Genomic DNA, 25,152 nt, shown 5'->3' with positions numbered 1-25,152 from the left:
CAGTAACAGCAAAGCTAGCAAGAGTAGAGAGCATGTGTGTATGTGATGAGATGTGAATTCAGTTTTGTGCATGTTGAATTTAAGATATTTATGGGATATCTAGGTCAAGACGTCCAATAAGCAGTTGAAGATGTGAGACTGGAGGTCAGGAGAGAGGTTAGGTTTGGACAAATAGATCTGGGAATCATTTGCATAGAGATTATTGAATCCATGGGAGCCAAGGAGATTGCCGAATGAAATAGTGGAGAGAGAAGAGGGTCCACAGCCAAGCCCTTTGGGACGCCCATGCTTAGAGGGTGTGAACTGGATGAAGATCCAGCAAAGGACATGGAGAAGGAACACTCAGATGGTTACAGTAGAATCAGGAGAGAGTGGTGACCCAAAAACCTAGAGAGAAGAAAGCATCATGGAGAAAAGACTGAGAGAAGAATGGGATATTTGAGAAAAAGACATTAAATCTGGCAAGAGGTCGTTGGTAACTTTGAAAAGAGAAGTTTCAGTTGAGTGGGCGAGGTTGGAAGTCATTCTTTAGAGAATTAAGAGAGGGAAAAGGAACAAAGTCGAGGCCCCATTCTAGACGGCCTTTTCTGGGAGTTTGAACACAAAAGGACTGAGAGATATTGGGCAATAGCTAGTGGGGATGGATGGATCATGTGAGGGTTTTTTGGAGACTGGGAAAGTCATGTCTTTGCAGGCAGTAGAGAAGGAGCCAGGAGACAAGGAGAAACATAAGATTGGTGAGGTCAGGGCTAATGGGAGAGGCAATCTGCTGTCAGAGACTGGATGGAATGTAGAGGGGTGTACTTGGCAAAGGTTAATGCTTAAAGCTGAAGAAGAAATCTGACTGAGAGGAGGAGGGGGGAGAAGAGAGCTCTCAGAAAAGAGCTTTACTATTTTCAGTGAAATAGGTTGTTGGCTGAGAGGGTGAAGGGAGCAGCGGCTGTGAGAGGTTTGAGTAGGGTCAAGGAGGAGCTGCTGTGTTGAAGGGGAGAGTCAGCTGATTAGGGTGACTTGCCACAGCAAGTGGTTTATGTAGGCTCCTCTGGACCAACCCTTTTACCTGACCTTGCCTCATCTCACAGATAAGGAAGTTAAGGTTCAAGTGAATCAGTCATCTCCCTCTCCTCCCCCACATCCTACCCCTTCCCGGGCCCCAGATGATTCTTTTTCAGGGTTTAGCTTGAGATGAGACACTACATAGTAAAAATTATGGCTCAGAATTCTAAGAGATTCTAAAAAAAAATGAGTTGGAAAGACACATGGCAAGAATCAATAGTGGCACAGCTACTTTATTCTTACATAGTACAAAATTCTAAGCATTAAAAGAATCATGAGCAGGATTAACAGATTAATTACTGAATAATAACTGCCTGAGCAGCATAACAGGTCTCAATACTGCTAATTAGTTAGGTAACGATGCCTGGCATTTTGGGGCTGATCAGTCGGTCAGGCCCAGGCCACTCCTCTTGTGATGGTCATTCTTTCCAGTGCTCTCCCAGCCACCAGTGGCAGTTCCCGTTCAGGGAACAAGGTCGCTATGTCATTACTGGGCCTCCCAGGACCTCTGGATCTTTTGGAACTCACAAGGTTGCTGCCAGTCCCCAACACATCCACTGTGGGATAACTGTTTGCCAAAGATTGGGAAAAGGAGACAGCTGAGGCAGCACAGCTGCCCTTCCTCCTTACCTCTGCCTCCTGGTTTCCCTCAAGTCTCAGCTAAGATCCCACCTTCCAGAGGAAGTCTTTCCTTTGTGGTTCAGTCATTTCAGCGGGGTCTGACTCTTCCTGACCCTATTTGGGGCTTTCTTGGCCATCTTGGAGTGGTTTGCCATCTCCTTCTCCAGCTCAATTTACATACCAGGAAACCGAAGCCAACCAGGTGAAGTGCCTTGTCCAGGGTCACATGCCAGTCGTTGTCCGAGGTTGCTGACCTGAGGCCACGGCCATACCGCTGCACTGGTATGGACTGATCCCCCATCAGACGGTGAGCTCCCGCGGGCTGGCACTGACTTCCCTGGCACGGGTGGGCACTTCATCAATGTCTGCTGACCAGATGAGGCCAGCTGTGCCCGTGACCTTGTCCTTGCACAACCTGGTAACGCAGGTGCAGCAGGTGCCCGCCTCAGCCTCCACTTCCCGAGCACCCACGACCTCAGGGCCGTGTCTTCACGTGCCAGGTCAGGGATCCGAGAGGGGCAGGAGCCCTCCTGCGTAGTGACCCCGAATAAAGACGCCCGAAAGGGGGCCACTGACCTCTGGAACAGCATGGTTTGGGGATCCCCCCGCCCCCAGGCTCACCCCAAGGCACTACATGCCAGGCGCTGTCCTAGGTGCTGGGACCCCGGGCCGACCCTGGGGAGCACCGAGGGAGACCCCGCGTCCAGCCGGGGAAGGGAAGACAAGACTAAAAAGTGGTGACAAGCTGCAGGAGGAAGGAGCGGCTTCGCAGCCACGTGGGAGATCAGTCCTTAAAAGGAGGCTCTGGGAGGAGCTCCCAAGGTTCACGCCCGCCTCCCAAGGGGCGTGGCTGCTGAGGAGGTGGGACGGTCAGAGCTGACGTGGTCTAGCGGGGAGGGGGCGGGGCCTCGGAGTTGAGTCCTGATTGGGTAGAGCTCCAGCTGCTGCTCCTAGCCCGCCCCGCCCCCAGAGGGCGCTCGCTCGAGGGAGCGGGGCGGAGACTCTCAGTGACCCAAAGAGCCGGACTCGGCCTCCTCGGCTGGAGTGGGAGTTCGCCGAGGGCGGCTCTCCTTTACACCTGACGGCGGTGGAAGAGGAGACACCAGTCGCGGTTACTGAAGGGAGTCCGCGCCTCGTTCCCAGGCCGCAGCCATTTCTGGGGAGAGAGGGGACGGAGTAGGGCTGACTCCATTTCCCAGGATTCCGTGCGTGTAAGCGAATACTCCGATCTAGGAGGAGTCTCAGAAGAAGCGTGCGCAGGCGCAGTGGTTACAGCAAGTCTACGTTGGCCTCCGTTCTGCTGTTCTGTCCATTGCATTCTGGGTAATGTAGTTCAGGCGTTCCGTGCGCGCAGGCTCAGTGCGTGGGGGTGGGGGGAAGGAAATGCGTATGCGTTCTGGGTTCAAGGCCTGAGAGCAGTGGGACCCTCCGGGCCCAGCAGAAGTCCTGGGAGCGTTGGGAGGTGAGTGCGGGGGGGCTGTCACCGGGCCTTTGCCCCTGCCGTGCCCCACGCCTGGGATGCTGTCCCAGAGCCCTCTGGCCTGGTGGCCTCGAGGTCTTCCCTGGGCTTTTGGGGGGGCAGGGCTCAATGGTGACTCCCCCAGGAGCCAGGGGCAGCGGGTGTGGGGTGAGGGGTCTTGAACCCTGGTCAGCTGCCGTGGAGCCAAGGAGCATTTATGAAGCTCCTGCAGTGTACCCAGCGTTGTTGGGGGTGGGGTGGCGAACTGCAATGGCCGGGGCCCCCCTTGGCCACACGCCCCCATCCCCATCACCCTGGGCCGCATTGTCTACCCCTTCCCCTCTGGGATCCCCACTGTGGAAAGCACATACTGTGTGCCCAAGCCCAACCCGGGGGGGAGGGGCTCTCAGGAAGTCGGGGTGGAGGGCTTGAGGGCAAAGGCCTGGAGGTGGGAGAAGGGGCGGGCCTGGACAGGAATGGGATGCTCACCCTCCATTTTCCCTCTGCCCCTGCAGCCCCGCCTGCTCTGGATCTGACCTTCCCTGCCATCATGGAGGAGGAGGAGGGTGAAGCCAGGACTCCCCAGGTGAGGGCAGGACCTCCTCCCCGTGAAAGGCACACAGACCTCCCTCCCTGCGGACCCTCCCCTCCTCCATCCCCGTGACCCCCGCTGCCCTCTCCCTTTGGGCTGCTGCCCCAATCACCTTGGGAAGGCTGGCCTCTGCCTCAGTTTCCTCCTCTGTAAAATGACCCAAGAAGGAAATGGCCAGTGTCTCTGCCAGGAGAACCTTGAACGGGCTGGCTGAGAATCAGGCACTGCTGAACAGCAAAAGATGTTGGCAGTTAAGGTTCTGGTTCAACTGAATCAATGGATGGAGAGCTGAATGAGTGTGAACGGGTGGATATGTGAAAGGGTGGGCCAATGGATGGCTGGGTGAGCAAGTGAGATCGTCCTCCCTCCCCTCCCTCTGTCTGCCTCGTTCCAGACTCCTGTAAAGCCCTTTTGTCCTCACCTCTGCCTGCTCTGATGATGCCTCCTTTAAGCCCAGCACGGATGCCCTTGAGCCAGGGAGAGACCTGTCCCCCCCCATGCCAGCCCCCGAGCCGCAGGGGTGCTCCCAGATGTTAGCTCTGCGCACCCTCGTCACCCATGTCTCAGAATGTTTCTGCGTCGCCCCATCTGATGGGGTCTGCAGTGTGAAGCAGGCTGTTTTCTCTCCTTCTCTCTCCAGCCAAGTGTGGGGACCAGAGGTGCATGGCCTCAGTTTCCCTTGTTGGAGGCACTGTGTGTGCCTGGTTCTTGAATAGAACTTCTGTTAGGCCCAGAGATGTGCATTCCTGCCACACCCCTCTTTGCCTTCCCACTTCTGGGAGGCATCCCACAGGAAGAAAAGGAAAACCAGTGGCACCAGTTGGTGTGTCCACCAAATGTATACACAGCGCTCCTCCTGCATGGCCCCCCACTCTGCCCTCCCCCTGCCATGGAGTGGGCAGGCCTCTTCTCCTGTCTCTTCTTCACCTTCCTCCTTTCTTACTGTGCATGCGTGGGGGATGCTGGTCAGAAAGTGCTTGGGGAGCAGTGGTCTCTGAGAGCGCGTGTGTGTGAGAGACAGACAGGCAGGCGCTCATGCTTGGCTGGAGACAAGGAGACCTTGTGCCTCTGGTTTTTTAAGCAAGTCTTCGCAGGACACGGTGACTAGTGATGGAGAGTGGCGGCGGCTTGCTGGGCCACTACTGATTAGAAATGAGTATTCTAATGAACGGGAACATGAGTGCTCACACCTGAATACAGCGTTGATGGCGGCTTCCTAACCACAAGAGGGCAGCCGGTGGTGTTGATTGCGTGGGATTGTGTTGTTCAGGGCTTTCAGACCAAAGGGCAGGATTAGCTGGGGCCTCCTTTGGAGGAGGGTCTTTCTGGGTTCAGATGACCATCTCCACGCCTGGACATCTGGTACAAAATGAGGCTTGGAAGGGACTCAGCGTATGCTTTTTGTGAGAGCCTCAAACTCTTGTCTCTGTGAGAAGCTCTCCCCAGGCTTCCTCCTCTCACTACCCTGTGCCGCCAGGGGAGCAAGGTCCCCAGGTAAGGAGAGATGCGTTGAATGTTTCAGGAATCGGTGACATTCCGAGATGTGGCTGTTCACTTCACCTGGGAGGAGTGGATCCACCTGGGCCCCACCCAGAGGGCCCTGTACAGGGAGGTGATGCTGGAGAACTTTGAGAACCTCGTCTCCCTGGGTAAGCACACCCTTCTCTCCCTTGAGCCAGGCGCCTGCTTCTCACTTGCAAACACTGGCAGGTGATGCTTGAGTTCTCCTGAGCTGGGATTTCTCTGCGGCAGTGGGGTCTAACACATTGATTGGGGGAAGATCCTGGAAGCTGTTTCTGCTCTCTGCCTGAGGGAAAGGTTTAGGCCTTTTTGGGGGTGGGTGTCCAGCCCCTGGCCTTGAAGCTCCAGCTTCCCAGCTCTCTGTCTACCCAGGGCAGAGGCTCTCACTCAGTCCCAGGATGTGAGAAGGTCCTTTCCTCTTGGCAGGGAGGGAAGTCAGTGAATCAGTGGTCCCTCTGAGTCCCAGCTAGATCTGGGAAAGGGGATGAGCCCCAGCCTCTGGGCCCTCTCAGCATGGCCTCTTCCCTGGAAGGAAAGGGGCCGAGATGGGATTCTGAGAACATCTTCATTTCTCTCCCCATAATTAGGGCTTCCGGTTTTGAAACCCCATGTGATCTGCCGGTTGGAGAGAGGAGAAGCACCTTGGATGCTTGAAGGAGAGGTCCCAAGAGACCCTGACCCAGGTGAGTGAGTGACATGTGGGCAGGCAGAAGGGTAACTTAGGTGGCAGGGCCTTTGAAATGTCAGTCAGGATGTTCTCCCCACAGGGCCCGAGTTGGGGGACGGGCTGAAGCTTTCTGCTGGATGCTGGATATTCGTGTTTCTTCTCCAGGCCTGTCTGTTTATAACAGTCATTTGGACCTATTCAAGTATCAGGATCATGACATGTGAGGAGATGCTGAAGGAAGCAAAGGCCTGTCTCTGATGTGTCTTAGAGACATTCCCTTCTGACATCTGCCATGGAACCCTTGGCAGTCTGGGGTTTCAGGTTAAGGACTGACCAGTGATCTAGAGGAAACCAAAGGAATTCACTCACTTTCCCTGGACTAGTTATGGAATTCCAAGAAGCTGAGCACTTCCTTTGTACAATATCGACAGGGATGGGATGACTGAGACCAGATATGATGGAAAGAAGGAAAGCAGGACAGGAGTTAGGAGGTGTTGGCCTTGCTGCATGAGGCTACTTATATCCCATTGGAGGCTGGCCTCCATGGTCTGGCCTCCATCTGGTCCTGCTGCCCTTGGGATCACAGCTTCAATTGGGCCTGAGCTGCTGTAGCTTTCTTATCTCCTGATTCTGTTTCTGTGGTTCTCCCTGGGACTATTTCTCCATTGGTGACCTTCATGGGTCTGGTACAACTGGTATATCAGTCCCTAAGATAAGGGGCACACCCCATTCTCTTCTCTCATCCTTCCCATTGCCTTGAAAGAGTGCATTTAAAAGCACGCCCTCTTGCCTTGAGTCCAGGCAGGCTAGTTGACTTTCCCCTCAGAAAGTGCCTTTCCTTTCAACCTTAGTCCCTAACTCTATGCAGTCTTGGCTCGTAGGTCTTCCTTTGAGAAGCAAGCAAAGGAATTGGTGGGATTGGGGCTGTCCTAAGCCCAGTGGCAGAGAGAGGCTGTTGTCAAAATTGTGGCAGTTTTTCTGAGCATTCTGTCACCTCATGTCCAGGGTTTGAGAAATCTTCCAGAGACTTTGATAAAACTCTTCCACTTCCATCCAAGTCAGAAGTAGGTGAGGGAGGTAGCAAACTGGCCTGCCTCACACCTGTCTGATGGTTCAGGTGTAGAATGGGAATGAGATGGGAAACTTGTGAGCTTTCTCAGTGAACAAGCTGGGGTTTTACTTGGCCATGTCATGGAAAGGATGTCCTGCCAGGATGCAGCCTTGATCTCAGCCTTGACCTTGGTGACACCCTGATCAGAGACATACGCTGTAGGCTGGGAAGAAATCAGGAATGTCTGCTGCACTCCCCTCGGCCACCAGGAAGCAGCATCAATGGTTGAGCTCAGTCCCCTGGGCCATTGAAGGAGAAGTTCCCCTCACCTACCTGGGGAGGACAGTGACCTTTTGCTGTTTGCTGTTCCACAAACAAGACCCTTTATCTGAGGGCTGCCAGCTTCAGCGTTTTCTCTGGCATCCTTGAGATCCCAGCTAAAATGCCATATTCTTCAGGAAGTCTTCGCAGCCCCCATGAATTCCTGTCTTCCCTGTATTCGTTATGTTCAGTTTATCCTGTCTGTGTCTTGTTTGTACAGAGGTGCTTGCGTGTGGTATTTTCTTCCCTCTCTTTGTATCCCTGGCACTTAGCATGGTACCTGGAATGTAGGAGGTACTAGTTTACTAACTGAAAAGAGCTCAGGAATGAGAGAGGCCAGAGCTTTGTAGGTGGCACAGAAGACCCCATGCCTCTACGTCATGAAGGCTTTCTGCAGGAAGACTCAGAAGGCGCCAAGCCACAGCAAACTCCAAATAATGTCTCCACAGTGAAATGGAATTTGTCTTTTAAGAATGATTTTATTTTTAGTTAACATGCATTTATTCTCTTTCTCCCCACCATCTCTACGTCTCCTCCGCTGAGAAAGGAAAAACCAAACCAAACCAAACCCTAGTCACAAATATGTGTAGCCAAGCCAGACAGATTTCCATGCTGACCACCTCTGAAAACGTGTGTCTTGTTCTGCACCTCAAGCCCCTTATCTGTCTGTCAGGAGGTGGACAGCATGTTTCCTCACTGATCCTGGGGAAGTGGGCCAGAGTTGGAAGGAGGCATTACGTGGATAGCGTTCTTAAGACCAAATGTTGACCTTTTAAACTATTCTGGCCCTGCTCCCTCCCTCTGCCTCAGTCCATCCAGGTCTCTGAGACCATCCTCTGCACTGTTCTTTTGGCACAGAGGTACTATGTTCACGTAGGTTCATTGGTCCAACCATTCCTTCTTTGATAGTGACATCCTTTGTTTGGAATTTTTAGCTGCTACAAATATTTCCATACACAGGAATCTTTTTTCTTTGATCTCTTTGGGATATGTGCCTTGTAATAGTATGACTGGGTCAAGGGTATGTACAGTTAATAACTTTGGGAGCCTACTCTAAATTATTTTGGGGAACAGCCAGACCATTCCACCAGTAGAATGCCAATGTGCCTGTTTTCCCACAACCCCGCCGGCATTTGTCTTCTACCATTTTCGTCAACATTGCTGATCTGATGGGTGTGAGGAGGAAACCCCAGAGTTGCTTTAATTTATGTTTCTCAAATTATTAGTGATTTGGAGTGCTTTATTATAGAGTTGTAGATAGCTTAGATTTCCTCCTTGACAAACTGCCTGTTCATATCCTTTAACCATTTATCAATTGGGGAATGGCTTTTATTTTATAAATTTGAATCAGTTCCGTATATAACTTGGAAGTTAGAACTTTATCAGAGAAACTTACTGCAGGGCTTTTTTCACCCCAGAGTTAACTATTTGCCTTCTAATCTTAGCTGCCTTGGGTTTATTTATGCAAAACTTTTTTAATTATATGCCATCAGAATTGTCCATTTTATCTTCTGGGATCCTCTCTGTCCATTGTTTGATCACAGAGTCTTCCCCTTTCCGTAGAAACAGGGGCCTCCAGGGTTGTTTTGGGAGATCAGATGAGATCATATATGTGAAGCCCTTATCACATAGTAGGTGCTTGTTCCCTGAAATTAATCAGAAAGGTAATTTCTTCCTTGTTCCTTTAATTTGTTTAGAGTGTGGCCTTTTTTATTGTTATTATTACTCTAAGTCATGTATGCATTTGGATTATGGTATGAGGTGTTGGTCTAAACCTAATTTCCACCAGACTGCTTTCCAGTTCTCCCAATAGACTTTTATCAGAGTGAGTCCTTATTCCAGGATCCTGGGGTCTTTGGGCTTTTCTATAATTTATCCTGCAGGCCAGCCCTTCTATTTTTTAACCAGTACCAAGTTATTTTGGTGATATTAGTCCTTTATGGTATAAGCTGTGATCTGGTAGTACAAGGCCCCCTTCCTTTCCAGTTTTTTCTGAAAATTTTGACCTTTTGTTTCCCTGGATGAGTTTTATAATTTTTTTCCTAGCTCTATAAGGTAATTTTTCCAGTAATTTGATTTGTATGACACTAAGAAAATTAATTTAGGTAGCATTGTTATCTGTATTCTCTCATCTCAGACTCCCCACAAAGTTAATATTTCTCTGGTTACCTAGGTTTGGATTTCTGCAAACAGCGTTTTGTTGTATTCATTTAGTTGCTATGCGTGGCACAGTGGGTAGAGAGTCAGGCTGGCATCAGGAAGCCTGGAGATCAGCTCCAGCCTCAGATACTTGCTGGCTGTCTGACGCTGGCAAGTCGCTTGGCCTCGTCTGCCTCCATTTTCTCATCTGTAAAATGAGTTAGCAATGTAAACGTAAAGCCATTATTCTAGCTATTGTGGTATCTCAGGGCGAGGGGCAGACTCCCAGATGTTACGCGCTTTCTGGAGTTATTTGAAGTGGAATTTCTCTTTCTGTGTCTGTGACGAACAGGGATGTTGATGATCCGGGTGGGTCATTCTGCGTCCTGCTACTTTGCTTAAATTGTCATTTCAGTTCCTTTTTAGTTGCTTCTTGAAGGTCCTTGATTCTCTGAGTACACCGTCCTGGCATCTGCGGAAAGGGAGAGTTTTGTTTCCTCTTCACCTATGCTTTCTGTTCCAGTCACAATGTTTGGTATTTACGTAGCCCTTTAAGGTTTGCAAAGCTCTTTATAAATATTATTCCATTTTATACTCACATAACTCCTGGGAAGTAAATGTTATCATTATACCCAGTTTACATAAGAGAAGATTGGACCGAAGATTAAGTGACTTGTCCAAGGTCATCCTTCTAATCAGTGTCTAAGGTTGGATGGGAACTCAGGTCTTCCTGATACCAGGCCCAGCTCTCTATATGCTGCACCACCATGCTGTCCTCAGTTTCTTTTTTTTGTCTTATTATAGTTAGCATTTCTAACACTCCATTAAACAGTAGGGACAAGGGATGCTCTTGTTTTACCCCTGATTTATGGGAAAGACCAGTAAAACTGATTTTATTTTAACAGAGGAAATGATGTAGGAGTGACCTGCGATTGGCTGTCGGTGTATAGTGAGACCATTAACTCATCAGAGCTAATATTAGATTTAGTGAAAAGGGAGAAAGAACAGCGATTGAAAAGATAAGCCATCCAACTTTAAAAAATCTGTGTAGTATTAAAATAAGTACTTGAAAATCACAAAGGGAAATGGATGGCTGACATGAGATCACCAGTTATCAGCCTTTTTTATCCAGAAGTTTAACTAAGGTAGACTAGTTGCCACAAGGAGACCAAAACAGTGCAAAGGCCTTCAGTAACTATCTGACTTACTTGCCAAAGGGAGAGCAATGGCTGGCAAGGGGCAAACTCTGGTTAGTCCTTCCCCAGTTGTTGGCTGCTTCCTGCTGTTAGGAATGCTTTAGTCTCTGTCTCTCCAGGAGCTTTGTATCTGCCCTTCTGATGTCCTTGGGATATGTGACTGAAAAACTCTGGGTCAAAGCGATCATTTTAAATTTCTTCCAGAGGTGAATGGACCAGTTTTACTGCTCCACCAACCTTGTCTTTTAATTCCCCCAATGCTATTTCTGTCTTTGCCATTTTTTTGAGTATGAGGTAAAAAACTTCAGAGATGTTTTCATCTACAGTTATCATTAGTGATTCTGAGCAGTCTTAAAGTGGTTATTAATAGTCTGGAAGAAAAACTTCAGTATTCTGTTTGAGGTTTCACGTCTGTCAGAGATCTCTTGTTAGAATATTTATTTATTTACAAGCATTACTGCTAATCGGAACTCTCCGTCTCTAGATAAAAGCTTTGTATTTCCTGTAGAGTTCAGAAACAACCCCAGATTCTAGGACTGAGATGAAGATTTTAGATATTTAATAACAGTCTCTAATTTAACTTAAAATGCCAAAGCAGCATTTCCATCAAGCTATGGGAAAGGGTTGCTGCTGCTATTTGGATTCCATGAAGGGGTTTGAGCTCTTGTCTGTCCACCCTTTTAACCAGTCTTCAAGGAGACCAGAATTCAGTCCTGAACTTGGGTTTAGTCTCCCTTTAGAAAGTAGTGAGGCTTTTTATGAAACGGATTTCAGGCTCAGACCCTATTTCCTGGGCATTTATTTGATTAAGCCATGAAAAAGTCTGCTTCATTCGGATGAGTCCAGGACTTTAAGACCAGGAGATGGGAAAGGATGGCCACGGTTAGGTTCGGGGTGAGCCCGAATCTGCTGCGCTTTTACTGGGGCTTTGTTCATGTCTGCTGACAACTTGTCCCTGGGCAGCGGCTGATCCTAGATGGATGTTTTCCCTTCTTCTTTTAACTGCAGTGATTTTGTTTGGGTGAAGACTTGCATTTCATGTGATCAGGGGCAGGAATTCTTCCCCTGGCCTTGGTTGTCAACGCCTACGTCTCTCCCCGTTTTTTAGGACGTTTGTATTTAAACTAACTCTCCACTGAGGACCGTTGAGGGCTGTGGGGTGAGGCCGTGCAGAGCCCCCAAATTTGTGTCAAGTAAGAAGTTCTTCCCAAAGTGGTTTACCCGACACAAGATCGTTGGTTGTTTTTTCTTCTTGTTCTTCAAATTAATTTCTCTGGTCTACTTTCTGTTTTTAATTGTAACAGTTTTAAAAATTATATATATATTTTCAGTTAGTAAAAATCTGCATCTTTCTCTTCCCCCTCTTTTTTTCCTCAAGTTAAAGCAAAAGGAAAGCAAAACCCTGCTCTAAAGATCTCTCTCTGCCGCGTCTTTGTTTCCTTTCTGCCCTTTCTTGTTCCTCCCACCTTGACTGTGTCCAGAAAGGCAGGCCTCATTCAGCTCTCTGAGCCTTTCCTCCTTCTTTTGGGAGGCAGGCCACATGTCAGCACACATCCTCTGGAATCCGGGTCGGTTTTCACTTTGCTCAGAGTTCCTCAGTGTTGGATAATTCATTGCCTTATACAGCACTGATGGTCCTTTGTAGGTTGTCCTCCCAGCTCTGCTCTCTTCCCTTGGCATCCGTTCACTTAAGTCTTCCCATTCCCTCATCATTTAGAGCGCAACTGCATTCCGTCACATTCACGTAACAACTTGTTCAGCGATTCTCCACTGGATGGGCATCCCCTAGTTTTCAAATCTTTGCCACCACAAAAAGAGCTGCTTCCTATATTTTTGTACAATGTCAGTTAAAGTTTGCTTTGTCCGGGACTAATCCTGATACTAGTCTATCCTCCCGCTAATTCCCCTTTTTCTTTCCCCCCTTTGCCTTCTGTTTTTCCTTTGAGTATGAGGTAGCTGATAGCCAGGTTGAGTCTGGAATCGGGAGGATCTAAGTTCAAATCTGGCTTCAAACGCTTCCTAGCCGTGGCCATGGGCAAGTCACTTAACCCCTGTTTGCCTCAGTTTCCTCAGTTGTGGCTTGGCACCTACCTCTTGGGATTCTTAGGATCAAATGAAATGATATTTGTAAAATGCTAAGTATGGTGCCTGGCACCCAATAGGCACCATAGAAATAGTATGTTATTACTGTTATAATTATAAATGTATTTCTTTGTCCAGTTTTGTGTGTGTGTATGTATTCTTTCCTCTTTTTACCAGTCTAGATAAGAGTCTTAGGCATCAGCTAATCTCCCCGACTCTCCATTCTTGTTGTTTGTGTAGACTTATGCTTATATACCCTGATTATGTAAGAGAGCTTTCCCTAACCTCCCTTCTGTCCTCCGCTCCCCTGACAGTGTATTCCTCCTTTCCTCTCTTTCCATCCTTCTTTTAAGAGCATTAAGTCTCTCTCTTAATCACTGCTGGCAAGATTCTTGGCAGAGTCCTCCTTAATGGGCTGATCCTTCACCTGGAAAATGGTCACTTACCTGAGAGTCAGTGTGGCTTCAGAAAGGGCTGAGGAATGGTCGATATGGTGTTTGCTGCCCAACAACTCCAGGACAGATGCCAGGAGCAGAACAGAGGTCTGTGTATAATGTTCATTGATCAGACCAAGGACTTTTTACTGTCAGTTGTGACAGCCTGTTGAAGATCATGGCAAAATTTGGCTGCCCAGAGAAGTTCATTATTGTGCATTCTCAACTATAGAACGTGGATCATAGTAGTACCTCCCTTCTGGGCTGTTGTGACGATCAAGTGAAGTAGTATTTTAGTGTACTTGGCACATGGTAAGTACTTAGGTAGTAGTTATTACAATTATTAAACATATGCAAAAACTTTTTAAAGTATGAGAAAGATGCAGTAAACATTATTTTGAAACGTTTTACTATGAATTTGAAATATAATGAAGCATATTTAAATGATTAATAAATTAATGTTTTGGTGAGAGAAATGTATATAAATGCGATTAGTTTCTTTTTAGTAATCTTTCAGTTAATTAGATAAATGTTGAAAGCTGAGTAGATGGATCTTTTTTTAAAAACAGTTTCCTAGTTATACTTTATTTTAGCATTCGTTTTGTAAAATTTTAAATTCCAGATTCTTTACCTCCCTCTAGCCTTTCCCCCACCCAGAGAAGAAAAGCAGTATTATGTCAGTTTTGACGTTGTGCAGGGTGTATCCTCATATAGCTGTGCTGCCGAAAGAAAGCAGAAAAATTCAGAAAAAGAAAAAATGTGCTTCAGTCTGCGCTCAGATTCCATCTCCGTTCTTTCTGAAGGGAGATAGCAGTTTTTATCACTCCTCCTTTAGGATTGCATTGAAACCTTGCATTGATCAGAGTAGCTAAGAGTTTCATAGCTGATCATCATTACAGAGTCACTGTTACAGCCTGTAATGTTCACCTCCCTCGGCTTCAGTTCATGGAAGGCTTCTCGCTTTTCGTCATGTCTCATGAAGCTGCGAGCCTTGGCAGCCGAACTCTTCTTTCTGGGAAATTCTTTTTTTCAGTGAGATCTTGTGCCTCTTTTTTCATTTGACCTATTCTGTTATTTTTCTCAGTACTGTGTGTGTGTGTGTGTGTTTATATGTGTGTGTATGTGTGTGTCTGTGCATGTGTATGTATGTATGCGTGCGCATGCACGCGTGTGTGTGTGTTTTACCAAGTGGTCAGTTCTCTTCATGATTTTCTTACTTCACTTTCATTTCTTTTCCCAGCCTTTGACTCTACCACTCACTAATTTTTAAAATCAAGGCCTTTTGCTCTTTCTTTGGCTCTTCCAGGAATTCTTATTGGACTTATGTCCATTTCAGTCTTCTTTGAAGATTTGCTTGTAGGTGTTTTCACACTTGTCTTCTTCTGAGTTGGTCTTCCTTGCCACCATGGTAGATTTTTATGGTTAGATTCTTTTTTAGCTGTTTGCTCCTTTTTTCAGCCTCTTTCTTGACTGAACTTTATGCAAAAGTGGGACTCTGCTCCCTTGGGGTGGAAAGCACTGTTCCAAACTTCAGGCTTTTTTATGCTGCTATTTTCAAAGCGAGTTCTGAGAGTTTGTAAGTTTTTGTTGCTTCCAAGGTGGTGTGATCTGGGGAGAGGTGTGATCACTGGTCTTCTGTGCTCTGGTTTCTAGCCAGCAGGGCCCTTGGTCACCTGCAGCCACAAGTGCTAGTGCTCCTCTCAGCCTTGGAACTATGACCCAGAACTGTATATGGGCAGTAAAGTTGCCAGTCAGCACCAGCAGCGTCAGTGCCAGCAGCGGGTCGGCTGTAACCTCTTTCTGACCCTCTTACTGTCTGTGGGCTGAGAGCTCTGGAAGCTGCTGCCATAGCTGCTGTTGGGGCTGTCTCCACAGCTTATCACTAGTGCTGCTGCCATCAGTGCTCCAGACAGGCTTCCATTCTGTGCTACAGACGTCTCCTGTCCATCTCCTGGAAAAGTGTCTCACCGTAGTCTTTTTGTTGGCTCTGCTGCTCCAGAATTTGCTTTGAGACATTATTTTAGAGTTGTTTTATTGCGAAGGCAATATTCACAGCACTGGTGGTGACTATGAATATTCCAGCATAGTTCTCAATCACAAAATATATAAGACTCTTCATATAGAAGGCAGAAGAAAAACATTTATTTAAACACCAGAAAGCCAAATATCAGAACTAGAAAGCAAAATCCGTCATGGTGATCAAGAAGTTATTAACCATGATCACAACAGAGGACAAAGCCATTCTCAAACCTCCCCTCCCCCAGCCAGGGCCTTCTCACTATCAGCTGTCACAAAGTGTCAGTTGACCTGCATTCTTTCCCCTCTGACCTGACCCCACTCACTCACTTCGTCCTGGTTCCGCTCCACCCTTCCTGTTCCGTCTCTTCAACAAGCTCCTCCCACCACATGTGACCCAGGCTTCCAGATAATATGGGCCTATTAAATAATGAGAAAGATCTTTCCATTTAAATTACTATTTCAGTTGTGTGGAGGAGAAATTTGGTAGAGCTCAGCTGAGCGCTTCCTCTACTCCATGTTGGCTCTTCCTGAACCGCTTTCTTTTTAAAAAGATACCCAATATCCCTAGTTGATAAATGGTCAAAGGATGCGAACAGACAGTTTTGGGAGGAAGAAATCAAAGTTGTATAGAGTTATGTGAAAATGCTCTAAGTTATTATCAATATGCAAATTCAAACAACTTTGAGATACCATTTTATACCCCTCAGATTGGCTAAAATGATAGAAGGAAGTGACAGATGTTGGAAGGGATGTGGAAAACTTGGGACACTAATTCATTGTTGGTAGAACTGTGAACAGATTCATCCATTTTGGAGAGTAACTGGAATTATTCCCAAAGAGTTATAAAACTGCCACTTTGACCCAGCAATACCACTACTACATCTGTTTCCCAAGGTGATTGGGGAAAAAGGAAAAGAATTTCTATGTTTCAAGGCAGTTATAGCAGCTCTTTGTGGTGACAAAGAACTTGAAATTGAAGTTCATCAATTGGAGAGTGACTGAAATAAGTTGTGGTATACTATTGTAATGGAATATTAATTTCTTACAGCACAGTTGTATACATCACAATTGTATACCACAACTTATTTCAGTAGGAATGTATGTGTAGATCCTATATAGAATTGTATGCTGTCTTGGGGAGAGAGGGGAGTGGGGGGGAGTAGGTAAGGGGAAAAAAATAAGTCTAAGTTTTATGGTAGTGATTGTAGAGCATTAAAAATAAATAAAATGGAAAAATTTTTTTTTAAATTATGAGCTTGATGATTTTAGAGAAACATGGGAAGACTTGCCTGAAATAACGAAGAGTCTAATGGACAAAACCAAGGGAATGTTGTATACAGTAACAGCAGTGTTGTCTGGAGAGTTAACATGAATAATTAAGTTATTCTGAGCTGTGTGAATATTCAAATCAGCTGCAAAGGACTTGTGAAGGAGAAAGAACTGAGGTATGGGATTATGTATTGTATAGTTTTACATATGTATCTGTGTAAAATACTGACCTCCTCTAGGTCAGGTGTGAGACGGGATGGGGAAAGTCAAATGGAACAAAAACAATTTTTTTAAAATAGTTACCCAGTATGAATCGACCAATGTGTCAGTGAGTATCGCCCTCACCATGAGCATGTCACTGTCATTCCTACACTCTGTGTACTCAAATACATTGTCTCTGGTTTTCAGTATCTGCCCATTCTTCTTTATCGCCATGATACTGTTGAGTGAATTGGCTCATACCCTAAATTCCTGTTCACATTTGTGAGGAATGTGGCGAACAGCATGAAGGTCAGTCTGACTCAGCCCTAGAGTGCAGAGGGGGAATAATGAACGTCTGATGACAGTGGGTGATTAGTTTGGGGCCTTTCGATGTCAGTAAGAGTTGATATTTGCTCAGCAGTAGTGGAGAGCGAAGGAAATCTGAGGGCAGGAGTCAGTGACTCTGAGGAAAATTCCTTTGTCAGGGGTCTGTAGGATGAATTGAAGCAGGGGACAGATTATAATCAAGATACAAAATGATGTTTCATATTTTTTCTTGTGAGAGAGATGGAAAGACATGGTCCCTTCAGTTGTATAATTAGGGAGATATGGAAGTTGTCAAACCCTGGAACCAAAAAGTGGTCATTAAGTTGGAATTAAGTTGGCCATCTCTCAATATATTTCTCCTCAGAAAGAGCAAAGATGTCTCCTCTTTACTGGCATTTTTCCTGGTATCTGTGTTGGGCATTCTGCGTATTAGCTTTAAAAAGAGATTTACCAGGGATAGTTCTTGGCTGAGCTCTCTAAGAATGTTAAAACATCATGGATGTCTTTTGTTCTTATATTACCTTTATTTCCCCATGTGGCCTGCCTCCCATCCTTCAGCAGAATGTTACCTCTCACAGAGAAAAATGAGAAAACTAACCAGTCTGTCAGTGCTTTTAGTGTATTTGAATATATTTCTCTTAGTTCTAATGATCAACGTTTTCTGCTACCCCTCTTTGACTGCTTGTGGTTTCAGTGCCTCTATGACAATGTTCTGTGTTTTCCAGACAAATCTTCATTCTGCTTGATGGAACAGCCTCACACTTTAAATGTTAAACAGTTCTCTTTTTCCTTGATCAGATAAAAGTGAATATTGGTTTGTTGGTTTCCTTCAGGGTCCCTTTGTCAGGAACAGCGGTGTGACACCAAGGACCCAGCTGTGTATCCGGCCATTCGCATGACAGCATCCTCCCAGGAGAGACTGCAAGAGGTTGGTTTTGGGGATGACAGAGTGCTCAGAGAAGCTGGGAATGTGATTTCAATTTCAGGAAGTAGGAGAAATTCCCTCTATGAAATACTTGTGATAAGATGAATGTCCCGAATTCAGTACATTTAGGAGAAGTTGAAGTCTGGGGTCAATCGTTGTAAATAGGACATACTTGGCGAGAGCTGCAAGTAGTTTTTAGCTGTAAGATGCTTTGCAAGGCCAACAAGTATAGAAATCCCTTCACTTAACATGTTTCCCATAATATGTTTCGTAGACTTATGGACTAGAGAAAGCATTTCTATTAGAGAATACATACTGGAAGAGAAACTCTGCGAGTGTAATGGATGCTGGAAAGCCTTCATTAATAATTCCTGCTTTCTTCTACAGGAAGTAATTCATCCCGGTGAGGAACCCTGTAAATTTAAAGAAAGTGAGAAAGCTTTCAGTCATTTGGGAAGCCCTAATGATTATCGGAAAATTCTTATCCAGAAGAAATTCCATCTTTTTAATGAATCAGGGAAAGCTTTTCTTCTCCATGAGAAAGCACATGTTGGGAAAGAACTCTTTAATTCTAATGAATGTGACAAAGCCTTTCAATGGGAGTGTAAACTTGGTACACATCACAGAATTTATACTGAACAGAAACTCTTTGAATGTAGTGAATGTGGGAAAAACTTTAGTCAAAGGTCATCCCTTATTTCACACCAGAGAATTCACACTGGCAGTAAACCCTTTGAGTGTAATGAATGTGGGAAAGCCTTCTACAACAAATCTCAGCTTACTGTGCATCAGAGAATTCATACAGGAGAGAAACCCTTTGAATGTAAGGAATGTGGGAAGAACTTTAGCCTGAAGTCATCACTTATTTCCCATCAGAGAATCCATACTGGAGAAAAGCCCTTTGAATGTAATGAATGTGGGAAAAACTTTAGCCAGAGATCATCCCTTATTTCCCATCAGAGAATCCATACTGGAGAAAAACCCTTCGAGTGTCATGAATGTGGGAAAAACTTTAGCCAAAGATCATCCCTCACTTCTCATCTGAGCATTCATACTGGAAAAAAAGCCTTCACTTGCAGTGAATGTGGGAGAGCCTTCTATGACAAATCTCAGCTCATTTTACACCAGAGAATTCACACTGGAGAGAAAACTTTTTTGTGTAATGAATGTGGAAAAGCTTTCTACAGAAGATCTCAACTTACTGAACACCAGAGAATCCATACTGGTGAGAAACCCTTTGAGTGTATTGAATGTGGAAAAAATTTCACTGTGAGGTCATCACTTATTCAGCACCAGAGAATTCACACTGGAGAGAAACCCTTTGAGTGCACTGAATGTGGGAAAGCCTTCTATAACAAATCTCACTTTACTGAACATCAGAGAATTCATACCGGAGAGAAACCCTTTGAGTGTACAGAATGTGGGAAAAATTTCAGCTTGAGATCATCACTTATTTCACATCAGAGAATTCATACTGGAGAGAAACCCTTTGAGTGTAATGAATGTGGAAAAAACTTCAACCAGAGGTCATCACTTATTAAACACCAGAGAACCCATACTGGGGAGAAACCCTTTGAATGTACTGATTGTTGGAAAAACTTCAGCTGGAAGTCATCCCTTATTTCACATCAGAGAATTCATACAGGAGAGAAACCCTTTGAGTGTAATGAATGTGGGAAAGCCTACTACAACAGATCTCAGCTTACTGTGCATCAGAGAACCCATTCTAGAAGGAAATCCTTTGAGTGTAGAGAATGTGAGAAAAACTTCAGTGAGAGGTCAGTATTTATTAAACATCAGAAAATTCATACAGGAGAGAAACATTTTGAGTATAATGAATTTGGAAACTCTCTCATTTATTGCACACCAGATAATTCATTCTGGACAGGAACCCTTTGAGGATAATTAATGGGAAATATTTCACTGCAAATCTCAGCTTAATGAACATCAGAAAATTCAGAAAATTTGTGCTGGAGAGAAACACATTAGATATAATTGTGGAGAAAGCCTTCACCTGAAAGGACACTTTACGGACCATCAGAATTCATATTTGATAGAAACCCTTTGAGTGTTGTGAATTTGAAAAACTTTAGCCCGAGGTCATCACTCATCAAATGTGAGAATTCACACAGGGGAGAATGCCGAGAAGGCAACTCTGTGGTCCAGTAAATAAGAGTTCTGACCTTGGAATCAGGAAGACCTGAGTTTAAATCTTGTCTCAGAGATTTCCCAGCCATGTGACACTGCAGATTATTTAACCTCTCTCAGCCTCAATTTCCTCATCTATAAAATGGGAGATTTGGACTTACTGGCCTCTAAGGTCCCTTCCAACTCTAAATCTGTGATCTTGTGACAAAATCCTATTTATATAATGAATGTAGGAAAGCTTTTCTAGAATAAAGAAAACTTACAAAACAGAATTCCCTTTGGAGGTTAAATCTTTGAACAGGATGAATATGGGGAAGCCTTCAGATATGCCTCCTGCATGACTATATTAGAGAGCTCTTATTTGAGAAAAAAAATCCATTAAAATAATGAATATGGAATCTTCAGCCAGAGAAGACACCTTACTGATAAACTGTAAATGCAATTAAATATGAGAAAGCCTTTAGTGCTAGTCGAACACTTTCAGAGAAAGGCTCAGAGAATTACTACAGAATAAAAAGATTACCCAATCAAAAAGAACTCACTTTATTGTAGTGTAGAAGATAAGTCAGTGAATGGCTTTATTTCATACTCGTTATGTGCAGTAGCAGCATGTAATTGGCAGAAAATTCATCATAAACATGCTGAGCTCACAATCGATCAGCCCTTGGCCTTGGAGAATGAGCTGTTCCGGGGCAGGGATGAAAAGACATTCATATCTACTGCAAGGGGCCCTCTGTCTTTGGAGAAGACCTGAGGGATGGGAAAGCTCTCCATAAGAATTAGTCATGCCTGCCCATTTTCACTTGAAATGGACCCCCTCCCCTTCCCTCTACCACCACGGTTCAATAACCATGGCAGCATGGTGTAGTGAATAGTGTGCTGGACTTGGAATCAGGATGACCTGGGTTCGATTCCTGCCACAGAAACTTCTGAGTTGTGTAACTGCATGAAAGTTACTTCCTGTCTCTGAGGCCAAGCAAGTGGCCTGAACTCAATTACTTAGGTACCTTCTGCTTTGAAATCTGTGATGTTCTTGGGTTCATCCTGGAGGTGAACTGTAGAAATCTAATAATGATGGGAAAATGTCACAGTGCCCTTCCATTTGTTCAGTGTGGAAAGTCAAGGATGCTGAGTTGTTACTAGCCATAAAATTTTGTGCTATTTGGGGAGAAAAGTAACCGCATCTTCCTTTGGCCTTCTCACTGCAGTATATTGACTGCCTCTACATAGCAGTGGGCTCACAGTCAGTGCTGCTGGTGTGATCTCTGCAGAATCAATAGCAATTAAACTATTTTTAAAAAAAATCTTGGGTTTTAAAAACAGGTTGAAGTATTCCAATTATGTACATAAATGCATTCACACTTTACAGTAAGTTTTAAGGATGCCTTCTGTTTTTACATGGTAGTCATTTCTGGACAGAGCTCTTTCCCCACTCCACAGCCTTCTCATAAAAGTCTGACATGAGAAACTGATAAGGATTTGTCAGATCTACAGCAGTGGGAGCCGTTCTGCAGCAGGGAAATTATCCAAATGTGAATGGGCAGGTTTCAAATGGAGAGGCAATATATCAAAAACTACATGAAAAGGTGTTCTGAATCTCTGCTACCTGAAAGAATTCAGATGAAAACGTCAGATTTCCTGAGTCGAGAAACTGATTTCTGCCAGCCTGTATATTGACTCAGAACCACAAATTAGCATTATCTCCATTGCATTGTATTTTGATATATTTTGTTAAACATTTCCCAGTTACATTTTTATCTGATTCTCCACACTTCTGGGCTGTTTGATGCTCGCCAGTCAGAAGGCAAGTTTGACAAGTTTACCCTCAATATCCATGAAATTGGCAAAAGATATTGAAAAGTGACAAAATTAAGTGCTGGTATGGCTGTGGCAAAACAGGCATGCTGTTAACACAGCTTATAGAGTAATGAATTATTTAAATGACAATATTACTAAAAGATTTTTTGTAATAAAACCATTAGAATGTTTTCTATTTATTTAGTGTAAGTGATTTTCATTTTTTTCTTTTAACATTATTTTTGGAATATATTGAGTTTCTATCCCCTTCATTTACAAAAGGAAAACTGTAGGCCCTTGCTGGTTCTTTTCTCTGTTACATTAGAAGAGTAGGCCTTTTGCTGATAATGGCCAAACTGTTTAGTGTTGGAGTCCCTTTGGCAATGCTCCTCTACTCACTTACCAAAGTGATTTTCCTAAAGCACAGATCTGATTATTATCCCCCTCCCCAATGGATTGCCTCCATTTGGTGTTGCCTCTTGCCTCTAGCAACAAATATGAAGTTTCTTGGTAGTTAAACCCCTTCAAAACCTGATTCCCTTCTCATTTTCTTACACTGTGCTTTCCTCCCCACTCTAGGGTCCAGCTACACTGGTCTTCATACTTTATACTGGCTCTTTGCCATCCCTGGGATACTCCCTCCTCCTAATCTACTTGACTTCCTTCAATATGCAACTCAAATCCCACTGGGCCATCTCCAATTGCCCTGATCTATATCTTGCCACTGGGGCCAGGTGGCCCCAGAAGAGAAAGTGAGGCTGGTGACTTTGCACAGTCCTCCCTCACATACACTTCGCTTGCAAGTCTTGGCGTCACCTTCCTGATGTCATGACCCTCTTTGAGAACAAAGGATGAACAACCACAAATCCTCCATCTGCAGGAGGACTTTCCTGTTGCTCCTGACTTCTTTCTAAGATTATCTTTTATCCACTTGTTTATATCTTGTACGAATATAGTATTTACATAGTGTCTGCCACATTGGAATATGAATTCCTTGGAGACAGGGATTTTTTTTTTTGCTTTGTATCCCAACTCAGACTTGTGATTTGACAAGAAGGAAAACTAGAAAACATTTTGGCAGAAAACAGATTCAGAATAATCCATACTGTGTGTGTGTGTGTGTGTTCATCCTTTGTTGCTGAAGAAGACCATGCCCTCAGAGAAATGATGACATGACTTGCACTTGACTTTGTTTTGAGTGAGGGAGGGCTGTGCAGGTCACCAGCCTCACTTCTTCTCCAGAGCCATCTGAATCCAGTGACCAGATATTCATCACAATGACCAGAGATGACCCCAGGATGGGGCAGTTGGGGTTGAGTGACTTGCCCAAGGTCACACAGCTAGTGAGTGTCAAGTGTCTGAGGTGAGATTTGAACTCAGGTCCTCCTGACTCCTGCACTGGTGCTCTATCCACTGCGTCACATAGCTGGCCTATGTATTTACCACATCCATACTAAATTCCAGATAGGTACATAATACAATGCTTCGTATCACTAGCATGTAATAAATAGTTAATAAAGGCTTGGATCACAGGTTGCCAAGACTTGTGCTTATGCCAGTTGTTTTGGTTGGGTTTTTTTGTAAGTATATATAATTTTTCTTTCCATTTTTTGGTCTTACACTCACCATAGAGCTGAGAAAATCTTCCCCCATCTTCAAAATTATGATTTCATAGATGTGTTCACCTGGGTCCAAATGGCCTTATACACTTGGATCACAAATAAGATGTCCACAACCCCCTGTATTAGTGGCCACTAGGGAGAACTACAGTGCAAGAGTAGTGAGCCTGCAGAAAGGAAGACTTGAATTCAAATCTGGCCTGAGATACTTCATAGCTGTATGACCTTGGGCAAGTCACTTAACTGTAGCTTCAGTTTCCTCGTAGGTAAAATAGGAATGGTAATAGCACCTACTTCTCTGAGTTGTGAAGATTAAATAAGATGATTTTTTTAAGAAAGTCCTTAACCTGACACGTATGAGGCATTTAACAAATGTTTATATCCTTCTGTAAGGTCCAAAATTCCCCCACATAGGGAATCCTTCTGACTATGCCAGCTGTAAAGTTCAGAATTCCCCAAATTCTGTACCTCCCTCCCAAACAGTGGAGCAAGTTCAATACCAATGGAAGAGGCCAAGGAGCTCCAGATTGATGGTTGGTAGTGGTTTAATTGGGTAGCTTACATTGGGGCATGATGGATCCCTGCTGTGAGAGTAACAATCTTTGGTCTGGGGTGGCAGCCACACCAATGGTGGATCCCCGCAAAGATCCCCCAAAACCCCCACGGTAGTTATAGAAATCAAAGGGAGGAGGAGCCATAGAATACCCCAGTGTGGATTGGTGGATATTTTGGAGTTTTCTGCTTGGTTGATGTTTTGGCTAATATTTTAATTGATACTTAGCATTGAACCCCTTCTCAGACATCCAAGTGTTTGGGTAAATGCCCAGGCACTCAAGGCTGGGTAGTGGTCATCTTCTAGTCATAGTATTTAAGTTAGGATTTTGTATCTAAGTTTTTCAACATGTCACCATGTCCAGGCTTGCATCTTTCATGGAGTTTAAGTTAATGGCTTTCACTTCTTACTGTGTATTATGGCTTTTCCCCAATAGGAACCTTGCACCTCTTCTTAAGGTGCTTTGTGTAGTGGCAGAAGAAGTTAAAATTCAAATCCTATGATCCTTATCCCATTTAATCCATTTTACACTTAGAGATCCTAAGGTGTAGTTCTTGGAGTGGAAGGAGGAACATTTTGCTATTTACTACCCTAAGATCTTAAGGAATCAAGGGAAACTAACCCACAGAAGATTCAGCTTTTCCTATTTTAATAATTAAAAGTGGGAAAACTAAGAAGTCATCTTTAGAGCTGTTACCCCCCTCACCTATAACCCTCATGAGTTGGTTTTATTGCAGTCTTAGAGGTTTGCAGGACTCTTATCTAATGCTCCTGAGTCTTGAAAGTTAGGTGGAATTATACACAGTAACAGCTACAGTGTGTGAGGACTGTTTCTGCTAGACTTAGCCCTTCACAGCAATGCAAGGACCTAAAACATTCCCAAAGGACTCTTGAGGCAAAATGCCATCCAGGTACAGAGAAAGAAGGATGGAATCAGAACACAGAATGAAGCAGACTGTTTTCTCTTGTGTTATGTTTTAGTTTGGTTTGGTTTTTCTCATGGTTTCTCTCATTTTAATTCTTCTATGCAATATGACTAATGTGAAAATGTTTTTAATAAGAATGTATGTGTAGAATCCATATAAGATTGCAAGCTGTCTTTGGAAGGGAGGGTAAAAGGAAGGAGAGAAAATTTAAGACATGGAAGTAAAAATA

The 25,152-nt window shown here is 44.7% G+C and overlaps 1 protein-coding gene across 3 annotated transcripts; it reads left to right on the top strand.

Annotated features, from left to right (window-relative positions):
* Positions 1-1,279: 1,279 nt before the first annotated feature.
* LOC140508230 (uncharacterized) lies at positions 1,280-22,021 on the top strand. Of its 3 annotated transcripts, none has more exons than XM_072616016.1 (6): positions 1,280-3,000; positions 3,652-3,722; positions 5,251-5,377; positions 5,837-5,932; positions 17,789-17,883; positions 18,268-22,021. In XM_072616016.1, the coding sequence occupies exons 2-6, from the start codon at positions 3,687-3,689 to the stop codon at positions 19,777-19,779; spliced, it is 1,866 nt and encodes a 621-aa protein (XP_072472117.1). In that variant the 5' UTR covers positions 1,280-3,000; positions 3,652-3,686; the 3' UTR covers positions 19,780-22,021. The 3 variants fall into 3 exon arrangements, with proteins under 3 accessions (XP_072472117.1, XP_072472116.1, XP_072472118.1); XM_072616015.1 differs by having other exon boundaries at positions 2,989-3,139; XM_072616017.1 differs by lacking the exons at positions 1,280-3,000; positions 3,652-3,722; positions 5,251-5,377; positions 5,837-5,932 and adding an exon at positions 13,661-16,603.
* Positions 22,022-25,152: the final 3,131 nt, after the last annotated feature.

This window comes from Notamacropus eugenii, chromosome 5, assembly GCF_028372415.1.
Source record: "Notamacropus eugenii isolate mMacEug1 chromosome 5, mMacEug1.pri_v2, whole genome shotgun sequence".
NCBI lineage: Eukaryota > Metazoa > Chordata > Mammalia > Diprotodontia > Macropodidae > Notamacropus > Notamacropus eugenii.
The sequence above is the reverse complement of the archived record's forward strand: the minus strand, read 5'-3'. Positions and strand labels throughout refer to the sequence as shown.